The following is an 11,907-nucleotide window of genomic DNA, read 5'->3' as shown; positions in this document are numbered from 1 at the left end:
GGTTCATGAAGCAGAAATGCTAACAATTTTAGGCAAAAAAATAATATATATATTTTTTTTAATTCCCGGCATTTACAGTCATAGCAAATGATAAAATTAAAGAAATTTTAAAAATAATCCGAAGTTTCCGCTGCATCCGCGAATGTAGTCCTGAACGCGGACGGATTCCTAGTGTGGTGACAAGGCTCTAACACTGTTCATTACTGTAATAAATACGCTAATACTGTATCGTACGCCAATATTATGGGGGTCCCTATAGCGACCATATATACGAGAAGCAGGCCCCTGCCTATCCTCCATCTTCTGGAGTTACACTACTCCAGCAGCTATAGTAGAACAAAATCGATATTCTGCGCATGCTCAATGCTGGCGCGTTGCCTAGTAACTCACGTCATTAACTTGAGGGCGGAAGAGTTTCAATTCCAATAGTGCCGGGCGGATACCGGAAGTGAGCGCTAGCTTCCGCTTCCGGTCTTTCTCTCTTCTCTATAAGCAACATGGCCTCGTTTGAGCAGATGAGAGCAAATGTGGGGAAATTACTGCGGGGAATCGACAGGTGATGAGCGGGCTGTGAGGGGCTGGGTGTACGCGGGGTTTTGTGGGGATGGCTGATTGTTTGGCGATATCGCGCAGGATTGTGGGTAGAGCCTGCTCAGCATGTGATGCCGGCTGTTCTCTCATACACACTGTGCATAGACATTGCTGCCTCCCTTTCAGCTGGCCTGAGCAGCACGTGTAAGAAATGGAACTAAATACCTTATATTTCTCCTCTGCTTGCTGTCAGTGACGAGTATTCGTAGTATTCCCTAGCCTGGGGCTCTCTAGCTGCTGCAGACTACAACTCCCAGCATGCCCTGCCAGGTTGCTTAGCTCACAGTATTGCCTAGACTGGATACATTGTAGAGAGCTCAGCAGTCATGTATTCAGCTGGAGCAGATTACAGGCCATGAATGGACACAAGAATGGTCCCATTCACTGACCACAAGCAGAGACCTTAAAGGGGTTATCCAGCGCTACAAAAACATGGCCACTTTCTTCCAGAGACAGTCCCACTCTTGTCTCCAGCTTGGGCAGTTCCATTGAAGTGAATGGAGCTTAAAGGGGTAGTGCGGCGCTAAGCAATTATTCACTAAATAACACACATTACAAAGTAATACAACTTTGTAATGTATGTTATGTTAGTGAATGGCCCCCTTCCCCGTGTTTCCCCACACCAGACCCGGAAGTGTAGTGCTCTATACATACCTGCCTCTAGCCGACCCCGTCTGCCATCTTGTGCCATGACGTCATCTTCGGACGGACGGGTGAACCGCTCCGACTGTCCCTAGTGCCGGCCGCCCTCTGCCGCGATTGGTTGAGCATAACTGTGCTCAGCCAATCACGCGACAGAGGGCGGCCGGCATAAGGGACGGTCCGAAGATGACATCATGGCACAAGATGGCGGACGGGGGTCGGCTAGAGGCAGGTATGTATAGAACACTACACTTCTGGGTCTGGTGTGGGTGGGGGGAAACACGGGGGCGATTCACTAACATAACATACATTACAAAGTTGTATAACTTTGTAATGTGTGTTATTTAGTGAATAATTGTTTAGCGCCGCACTACCCCTTTAATTACAAACTGCACCTGAGCTGGAGACAAGAGTCATGTTGTCTCTGAAAAAAAGTGGCCATGTTTTTGTAGCGCTAGTGATACTGTCACCTCTTATACTCTCAATCTTAACGGTTAACAGTGTCAACTGGGCGACGATTCACTGCAGTTAGGCCCCCAATCTCCTGGCTGGGGAGAGCGCCCAGCCGCCGTGAAGCCCCGCCTAGGTGACTCTCTCCACCGGTGAACTAAAGCGATTTTAGAGCAGAAAGAGGACACAGAAACATTTTAGGGTAGCTTTACACGTAGCGGATTTCACGCTGCGTGTTTTTAGCAAAATCCGCTGTGAATCCTGGTAGTGTGATCTTCAATGGGGTTACATACTCTGCGTAATTATCATTCTGCTGCAAGTATGTAGCGTTGGCCCCTTTAACCCCCGGCTGCCAGCAGAATACGTTACCTGCTTGACGCCGTGGCTGCATCTGAGGACGGGAACTGGGCATCAAGCAGGTATCGTATGCTGTGGGCAGTTAAAGGGGGCGGCGTTACATACTCGCTGAGGGTATGTAACCCCATTGAAGACCACAGTACCAGGATTCGCAGCGGATTTCACTGCAAACTCGCAGTGTGAAATCTGCTGTGAATCCGATACGTGTGAACCTATCCTTATACTGAATATATCGAATGTGCAGAATCTAAGCTTGTGAATGGCGCGGAGAAATGCACATAGAGTAAGTGGTGACAATATCACTTTAAAAGAGTGTAATAGAAACAAAATTTATATTAGATGACTCCGTACTTCAGAGAAATGCTAATAAAAAGAAAAAACAAAATCACATGACGATACTTTAACATACTTTTTCTTACAGGTACAATCCCGAAAATTTGTCCACATTAGAACGCTACGTGGAGACACAGGCTAAGGAGAATGCCTATGACCTGGAAGCAAATCTAGCTGTATTAAAACTGTAAGTGCTTCCTACATATCACAGGAACTAATTACTGGTTATTAAAGGGGTCTCCTCATCTCTAAAGGTGACCCCCCCCCCCCCATCCTTGGGGCAAGTGATAAGCTGAGTGTGTCTAACTACTGAGACCCCGAAGCGTGCTGGTCACTTCTCCAATGATTCTCTATGGGACTGCTGGATGTTGCTGTGCACTGAGGTTAGCAATGTTCATACACCCTATAGAGAGTGATTGGAGCATTGGATGAGTGTGCTGCACTCCATTTATTTGTACGGGGGATATACCAGAATAACTTACTAAACAGATAATATCCCTTCAAGCTCTATCCATATGCTCTGGATGTTTGTAGCTTTTGTAAAGCTACAATGTCCAGCATGCCCTGATACCGGATGTCAGCTGGATAGCCACAGGTGGGGATCACTGACTTATATGTTTTTGGATTGCATTTAGAGGAGATAGTTTATACGGACCTGAGAGTGGAACAGCAAAGTGTACAGTGGGGCAGCTTTGTCTAATATGGAAGAACTTTCCTGGTACAGTCAACAGGGACAGATGCTGTTCACTGTACCTGTAGATTGTGAATGGAAAAAGCGTGATTCGCTCACCATAGACCTGATACCTGTATTGTGGTGAAGAGGCCAGCAGCAGGAAGTTTCATTTTATTTTACCCGATCTAAGATCTATGTAATCTCTGTATATGGTTTACCAAAGGCAATACTTAGCTTTAGGAAACAGAATAAAAAAATTAGACCAGTGGAACTGCAAAACAGTGAATGTCCAGGATGCCTTATTGTTTTGAGGTGACTACTTCAGCAGAATTAAACACACAGGCACACGCACAGGCACACACACACGCGCAGACACACGCACGCGCAGACACGCGCAGGCACGCGCACGCGCAGGCACGCACACGCGCAGGCACGCGCAGGCGCAGGCACGCGCACGCGCACACACACGCGCACACACACGCACGCGCAGACACGCGCACACACACGCACGCGCAGACACGCGCACACACACGCACGCGCACACACACGCACGCGCAGACACGCGCACACACACGCACGCGCAGACACGCGCACACACACGCACGCGCAGACACGCGCACACACACGCACGCGCAGACACGCGCACACACGCGCACGCGCAGACACGCGCACGCGCACGCGCAGACACGCGCACGCGCAGACACGCGCACACACGCGCACACACGCACGCGCAGACACACGCACACACACGCACGCGCAGACACACGCACACACACGCACGCGCAGACACACAGATCTTGAGTTACTGATTATCTGTTTTCTTTTTTGCAGCTATCAGTTCAATCCAGCTTTCTTCCAGACCACAGTCACAGCTCAGATTCTGCTCAAGGCGCTGACCAACCTCCCTCACACAGACTTCACACTGTGCAAGTGTATGATCGACCAGACTCATGTATCCTTGTACTATGTGATCTACATTCAGTTGGTTGAACAGCTGCACCAACATTATTTTAATAACTTTAAGGGAAACCGTTATGCTGCTAGTACAAGTCATCAGGGTGGTCCCCAACTCACTGACTTTGGTTGATAGAACTCTGTTGTTCTTCTCTGTTGTTACTCCAGCCTTTTAACTTTTTTTTAATAGTGCTGGAGCTGCATAGACAGTAATAAACATCCTGTTCTCACCTTACCACGCTCCACCAGGGTCCTCATTTTGCATCTTTGGGTCCCTCCCTAAACACTCAGGCTGCTGCTTCTAAGATGATTCGTTTAAGCAGTGACAGCCCGCTTAGCCAATCTATGACCATACAGAAAAAGAGCTGGCTCAGTTGCCCCTAGCAACCAATCAGATTCCACCTTTCATTTTTCAAGGAATCTGAGGAATGAAAAGTAAGAGTGGAATCTGGTTGCTAGGGGCAACTGAGCCAGTTCTACTTTTACACCAGTTAGAGAAATCTCCCCCAATGTGTTCCGAGACCGCACCGGTCCTTTTTTTTTTTTTTCCCCCTTCAAGTGTCACCTGACACTTGAGAAAGAGACACTTGTCTTGAAACATGTTGTTTCTATATTTTAAAAAGTTGTTTCTCCCTATACCTGCACCCATATATCCTTTTTGTGGAGTGGAGGAGCCTTGTCTGAATCACTGGCCATGGCACGGTCAGTCAGTGTTTGGCTGGCTGAGTGGGCTGTCTGAGTTGCCCTTAGTCTCATGATTTTAAGTAACAAATGTATAGCTACTAAGTTCTAATAGTTGTTTATGTCACGTTCCCAATCTGCCCTATTTTGGTGCAAAAAAAAAAAAAATTGCAAACAATACATATAAATAGCACGTTGTTCAAGGAACACTCTGGAAAAAAAGTTGCACTGTTATAGTTAGTGCGAGGGCTAAAGGATTGGAGTGTGACATAAAGCAGCCCTTTGGTAATTTTTTTTCTATTGATACCTGGTCCATATGTTTATGCTGTGGGTGATATCTACCCCAGAAATGGACTCTTGTTTAATTTGGTCAGATGTGTCTGCAGTTTTTTTTTCCCTTAATATGTGACTTCACAGCAAGAAGAACGTCCAATAAGACAAATTCTGTATTTGGGAGATTTGCTTGAAACCTGTCACTTCCAGGCATTCTGGGTAGGTGTCCTCTCCCTGTGAATGCGGAGTGCTCTTTCTGACAGTAGATTATAACAAAGTGATGCGAATAATTGCTGCATCATCGCTGCTACAATGATTTCTCTATCTCCACAGCAAGCACTAGACGAGAATCTCGATCTTCTTGACGGTATTGCAGGGTTTGAGGATTCTGTTAGAAAATGTAAGTATTAAAAAAAATTACCTTTTTTTTTTTTTTTTTTTTTTTTTTTTTTTACTAAATTAGTATAAATCTCTCATTTAATAATAATCGTTATAATACTTGGGGCTTAGTTTTTAATACAAAGCTCCAATTCCCCTGCTGCTCTTCACATAGTTACAGGCTACCTGCAGGTGCCACTAGGGGGAGTTTACCATAGATAGCTGAAATCAGCGGAAGCTGTAAATAACCCCTTCTTTTGTAAGTGCCCCCTAGTGGTGCCTGCAGGCAGACAGAATGATAACATTTGACAGGAAGATTCACCTTTTAAATGTCTTGTCACATTTCCCTGAGATTTCGAATGTCACAGCAGCAGGTCTGTAGTATACATATAATCTCATTGCAGTGAATGCATGATTCCATTATTTTCAGAAATACAAGTTTTTTGTTTCAGCCCTCAGGTAGGGCCACAGGGCATAGACACCCAGTGATGACTTCCATTGATATGTCTGTGACATGTCAGATTATGTTTAACTGTTTCCTGCACTTTGATGTAATAGTATATAATAGATTACACTGCAGCACTGTCCATATACACCAGTAGATAAACTGGTATTTACACAATGGACCGCTGCCCAGAGCTTTGTGTGTGATTAGAGAAAACCATTCATTTGCTGAGGAGAAGCCCTGCTAGGTAATGTATGGTGCTTCTCAAATGGTCGGTCGCCTGCCGCGCAACACTATTCCACGAAGCGATGCGCGGTGGGTGACCGATGATTTTAGGTTTGGGCCTAAATAAACGATCAGCTGATGACACGATCATCAGCTGATCGTTTTCTCTATTCCACCGAGCGATAATTGGCCGATTATCGCTCCGTGGATTAGGCCCCTTACTAGAGACAGATGTACTTTGACAATAGGCAGTGAACAACAGATTGTAAAGAAATGAGACACTTAATGGCCAAGACTATAAAGCTGTTTTTCTGGAGTAGAGACTTATTTTTGGTTAATGAAATGTTTAAAAATGTTAGAAATTACATAGGCTATTACATAGATAGAAGGTGTTTGAAACCACAGTGTACAACCCCACGACTTCTATACACCCCCACTCACATTGTATGTGCAGTCTAGACAAATGCCTCTTTTCCCCCAGTCCTCTCAGCCAGCCCGGTGTCCCCTTCCGAGTATCTTACCCCCAGTCGGAGCCCAGTTCTGACACATCTGGCAGCGTTGTACCAGGTTAAGGCAGCAGGACTGGCTCTGACACTGTGTGTCCTACCTAGTTCATGCTGTGTTGGGGTTGCCTTGTCCTTTATGTAGCTGTGAAATGAGCATTGATGTAAGAGAGCGGCAGTCATTTACAGCGCAGGTCATACTGTGTTAGGGTATGTGCACACTACGGATTCCAAGCTGAGAACTGCAAGTTGATTCCACCATGTGCCCCCGTTTGAAGTTCTGTCTGTCCTATAGGTTGCATTCTATGCTCAGGCAGATTCCACTGTCTGCACAAAGAAATTACATGTTCTCTGCTCGGAATTCGTAGTGTGCACATACTTTAAATTTAAACTTAAAATTTTTGAAAGCGGGAAAACATGGCAAGTGCTTAGTAATGTGCACACAAAGTTACTGTTTTGGGCGCAAATGGATCAATATGAAGATTTTTCTGTGTATCAGTGCAAAGCCGGTTTACTGACCTACTGCTAAAGTGCTAGATATACATACACATATACACTTCCTGCCCCCAATGGTACCTGGTATACAGATAAATTACATATGAATAAATTACAAATGAACAAAATGGAAAACTTAAGGCCCTATTCTACAGGCCAACAAAGAGGAGCAAACGAGCACTGTCAGTGCTGGTTTGCTCCTCATTCCCCGCTCGCTGCTGTGCTATTACACGCGGCGGGAGGGGCAGCCCGGGTGATCGCTAGATTGTCTGGTCAGCATGTAGAGCAGTGTTTCTCAATTACCGTCCTAAGGCCTCACCAACAGGTCATGTTTTGAGGATTTCCTCAGTATTCAGCAGGTGATATAATACCTGATGCCCTGACTATAATTATATCACCTGTTAAATACTGAGGCAATCCTCAAAACATGACCTGTTAAGGCCTGAGGACTGGAATTGAGAAGCACTGATGTAGAGGATAGTGGCGGTCTGCTGCCGCCGCTCCTATTCCACAGAGCAATGGCCACAGATTGCTGTTATCAGTCACTTGTTTTTCAACATGTTGAAAAACAAACCACTGCAACGATCAGCTGACATGAACGATGTCTGCTGATCGTTGCCTTCTATTCCTCGGGACGATTATCGACCGATATCAGCTAAATACGGCCGATAATCTCCCGTGGAATAGGGCCTTAAGTAATTGTGCTGAAGATGAAGTTAAGACAACTGCCTTCCTTCTCTGTGTCTTCAGCCCTTTGGAAACATAACAGCACGTTAGTCTTCTATTGCTGTTAGTTTCCCTTTAAAGTGCATTGTCAGTACAGACGAATTTTGGATACATTTTAGTTAAAGAAAACAAAATCCTGACTTAATTTCCATTGTCTGCACCCTTTATTCAGGCATGCTAGTAGTCAAATGGGTTATGCAGGATAAGGAAATAAAAACACAGCAGCTCGCTTGCAAAAACAGCACCACCTCTGTCCTCGGGCTGTTTGGTATTACAATTCAGCTCCATTCACTTCAATGTAACTAAACTGCAATACTGCACCCAGACTGAGGACAAGGGTGGTGCGGTTTCTGAAACTAAGCAGCCATGTTTTTCTGGGTTTATATAAGCCTTTTAAGAGATGTCTTTCTACTTTTAGTTACAGAAATAAAAATGTTATGTTGGCCAACTTGCAAACTGTTTCGTTTGTTTTCTTTAGTTATCTGCCATGTTGTGGGGATCACCTACCAGCACATCGATCGGTGGCTTTTGGCTGAGATGCTCGGAGATTTGTCAGGTATGGAGTAAAAAGTTTCTATTAGTCAGTATGAATTACATAGGAAAGAAATGCCTCAGAACTTGTACATTCTTGAAGTCCAAATGGCCCGTTGCATTTTGTGATTGAAGAATCCGCTGCATGATTTACCTATGTATAATTACAGTCTACACTGCAATGCACCCGAGTTGAGCGATGGTCCAGTGAACTAATACTTGTGTGGTTATTGGACCGTATGTACGGAAGGTTTATTCATGGAGGTTCATAATGTGTATAGCAGTGCATGTATCACCCAGTAGTTAAAAAAAAAAAAAAAAAGTACCTACTGAAATTCAGCATTGTTGTGTGTTATGGCTATGGACTCGTTTCCACTGATCTTTTTCATCAATACAAAGAGAGGGGGAGGCAATTATTTAATTGGCATACCCCTTTAAAAATGTGTTCCCAATTTCATTATTTCATAAAGTTCATAAAAAAACCCCAAGGCAAAGAGGGTGGGTGTATAAATGCATTTATGCATTGATGCATTTATAAAGTTACTGTCAGAGCTGATCTGATCAGTGAAGCTTCCAACGTTAGGTGCACCCAGTGATCTTACAATTGTCAAGTCTAATAGATAGCAACAATGAACGTGTCAGGTCTCCGGGGCATTCTGAAGCTGTTCTCTTGAGCGCTCTGCGATCCCACAGGGTGCTGAAAATGCTGCTATTCACAGGGGCCATGACTATTTTAGCATTCCATTCTGTCTCTGTGAAGCTCCTGAACATTGCCAAATTTAGCACTTGTCAATGTTCAGCAGCCCCATAGAGAATCAATAGTCATGCATTATCAGTGTACACTATTCATTTTTGGGGGTTGTTTTTTATGCTCCCCAGCTTACAGCGTTTTACCTTTTCATTGCTTCCCCTTTCCCAGAACCCCAACTCAGAGTCTGGATGAGCAAATATGGCTGGACAGAAGCAGAAAATGGCAAGATCTTCATCTGCAACCAGGAAGAGAATATCAAACCCAAAAATATTGTGGAGAAGATAGATTTTGACAGTAAGTCTTTAATGCTCAGAGACCTATCAGTCTTAGTAGAAGCATCTATGATGATATGCGAATCACTACAAACTCGTCCTGCGAAAAGTATTTTACTGCCCCCCCAAAAGTTAAATAAATCACCAATATACACTTATTACGGGAAATGCTTATAAAGTGCTTTCTTCCCTGCACTTACTACTGCATCAAGGTTTCACTTTCTGAATAACATTGTGATGTCATTTCCTGGATAACATGGTGATGTCACTTCCTGGATAAAATGGTGATGTCACGACCCGACTCCCAGAGCTGTGCGGGCTGTGGCTGCTGGAGAGGATGATGGCAGAGGGACACTGAGGGACACAGGGCACTGGAGGGACACTGAGCATCCCTCTGCCATCATCCTCTCCAGCAGCCACAGCCCGCACAGCTCTGGGAGTAAGGTCGTGACATCACCATTTTATCCAGGAAGTGACATCACCATGTTATCCAGGAAATGACATCACAATGTTATTCAGAAAGTGAAACCTTGATGCAGTAGTAAGTGCAGGGAAAAAAGCACTTTATAAGCATTTCCCGTAATAATTGTATATTGGGGATTTTAAAACTTTTGGGGGGCAATTTTCGGCTGATTTCTCCTTTTAACCCAGCATGGTGTGTATGAGACCCAAGACTGAGATGGGACGATTTTAATGGAATTAGCTGCTGTATTGCATATTTCTATGGTGTATTTATGGGAACGAGGCCTCACCGTATACATAGCAACTAGAGATGAGCGAACCTCGAGCATGCTTGAGACCATCCGAACCTAATTGTTCGGCATTTGATTAGTGGTGGCTGCTGAAGTTGGATAAAGCTCTAATGTTGTCTGGAAAACATGGATACAGCCAATGACTATATCCATGATTTCCACATAGCCTTAGGGCTTTATCCAACTTCAGCAGCCACCGCTAATCAAATGCTGAACGTTTGGGTTCGGATGGTCTCGAGCATGCTTGAGGTTCGCTCATCTCTAATAGCAACATAAGACATCTGCATCTGTGCGGCTTTGAATTTAAAGAGATTGCTGGAATCATTTGGGAAGCTTGTACATAAAAATAAATGTAATATTTTCCTCTTATCTTTCACAGGTGTCTCTGGAATCATGGCATCTTCTCAGTGACTTTCTAAGTGAAGAGAATAAATTTTATTTTATGTACAGACCAAATGTTACAACTGGTGAATAAATCTGATGAGTGAATCCATGTTTGTCTCCCTCTTTATAGCAGGAAGGTGAAGCTATAACAGGGCTTAGCATTGCTAGTGTAATAGTACATTGTGTACACAGTACCCAGCAGGTAGTGACCCTCAAACAGTGCATATTCTATCAGGAACCATGTCAGACCTTGTTGGTGGGACCATTCAGTTCAGATTAGTACTATCATTACTTCATAATTTAACCGTGCAGAACAGGCTGGATCATGATGTATATTGAGACATAAATCTCACCTGGAAGGGAGAAACTATTACCTACTATAGAAGTACATACCGTGAAACCTGTTTGAGTTAACCTTGCAAGTTTGCACCGTAAAATTATGTTTTATGGAGGTGGTTTTCTCAAAGATGAATTATAGAATGCAGCTTAAGGCTAGGTTCACAGTATGTAAAAACGACAGCTGTAGTTGTGCAAACGACGGCCATTATTTGTGAAATAACAGCCGTTGTTGGCTTAACAATGGCCGTTATTTTTACATAGTGTGAATCTGGCCTAAAGCTTAATATCATGAATTTTATTGTGTAAAATTCACGTTTTTGTGTCAGATTATTGGTCTTCAACATGCTATCAACTCTCATTCCTGGGTACCCAGCATGGCTCCCCATCTTATTCCTGATCGCCAGCTGATCTTCTCATTGTTTTCTCTGTCCTGTCACTGCTAACCTTGACACTTAAGTACAAGCTGTAGGCAGCCCTACACAGATGAATGCATGATGTGTATATACAGAACCCTGACACGCTGCTGAGCTCATCTGCGACTGCGAAGCAGCAGCAGTAGTTAACCTAGCTGGTCCAGGAGCACTATGCCTGCTTCCTAAACTGCATACACTTTGCACATTGAGCATTGTGCATACGGTGCTTGGGAAAGAAGGGAAGATCATAAATAGTCTCTTTTCTTCGTAGAGTCTGTCTGCCAGCTGCTTCTCTCCTACAGCTCTACAGTTATTTACAAGTGGCCTTGTACATCTGCAATTTTTGTCCGTAATTGTGGACTGATTATCACGTCAAGAATAGGTCTGTGCATTTCAGACCACACTACAGATGTATGACTGTAGCCTTAGGCTATGTGCACAGTCTGTTTTAAGTCTGTTTTTTGAGGCTGAAAACTTTCCATTTTACACTTTAAAAAAATTTAATGTTTTCAGACCTTTTTTTTTTTTAAACATTTTTGTTCTCAGAGAAAGCTAAAGTCCAAGAGTCATGTAACACTACGGAGATAATAAATGCAGTGATGTCACAGTACATGAATAATAAATAGTTATAGGCTATGTCCCTGCTACGGCAACTGGATGTCATTTAAAATTTAAGAAGATTATTTGCGGCTGTGGAGACGGGCACTGCTGTATTGGGAATATAGCCATAATCCTAAAT

The 11,907-nt window shown here is 44.0% G+C and overlaps 1 protein-coding gene across 1 annotated transcript; it reads left to right on the top strand.

The window, feature by feature from the left end:
• Nucleotides 1-448: 448 nt before the first annotated feature.
• EIF3K (eukaryotic translation initiation factor 3 subunit K) lies at nucleotides 449-10,521 on the top strand. The gene is made up of 8 exons (XM_069943305.1): nucleotides 449-556; nucleotides 2,462-2,560; nucleotides 3,878-3,998; nucleotides 5,099-5,173; nucleotides 5,288-5,354; nucleotides 8,205-8,282; nucleotides 9,177-9,302; nucleotides 10,412-10,521. Exons 1-8 carry the CDS (start codon nucleotides 498-500, stop codon nucleotides 10,441-10,443), a joined length of 657 nt encoding a protein of 218 aa, XP_069799406.1. The 5' UTR covers nucleotides 449-497; the 3' UTR covers nucleotides 10,444-10,521.
• The last annotated feature ends 1,386 nt before the right edge of the window (nucleotides 10,522-11,907 follow it).

This window comes from Dendropsophus ebraccatus, chromosome 10 (genome assembly GCF_027789765.1).
Source record: "Dendropsophus ebraccatus isolate aDenEbr1 chromosome 10, aDenEbr1.pat, whole genome shotgun sequence".
NCBI lineage: Eukaryota > Metazoa > Chordata > Amphibia > Anura > Hylidae > Dendropsophus > Dendropsophus ebraccatus.
Note: the sequence above shows the minus strand (reverse complement) of the source record. Positions and strands in the feature narration are given on the sequence as shown.

What these genes read in the sequence shown, in the direction of transcription:
- EIF3K (XM_069943305.1), top strand. Translation starts at nt 498, where the DNA reads ATGGCCTCGTTTGAGCAGATGAGAGCAAATGTGGGGAAATTACTGCGG. An exon ending in AATCTAGCTGTATTAAAACT is followed by an intron (nt 2,561 to 3,877) that starts GTAAGTGCTTCC and finishes TCTTTTTTGCAG; the next exon opens with CTATCAGTTCAATCCAGCTT. An exon ending in GATGCTCGGAGATTTGTCAG is followed by an intron (nt 8,283 to 9,176) that starts GTATGGAGTAAA and finishes CCCCTTTCCCAG; the next exon opens with AACCCCAACTCAGAGTCTGG.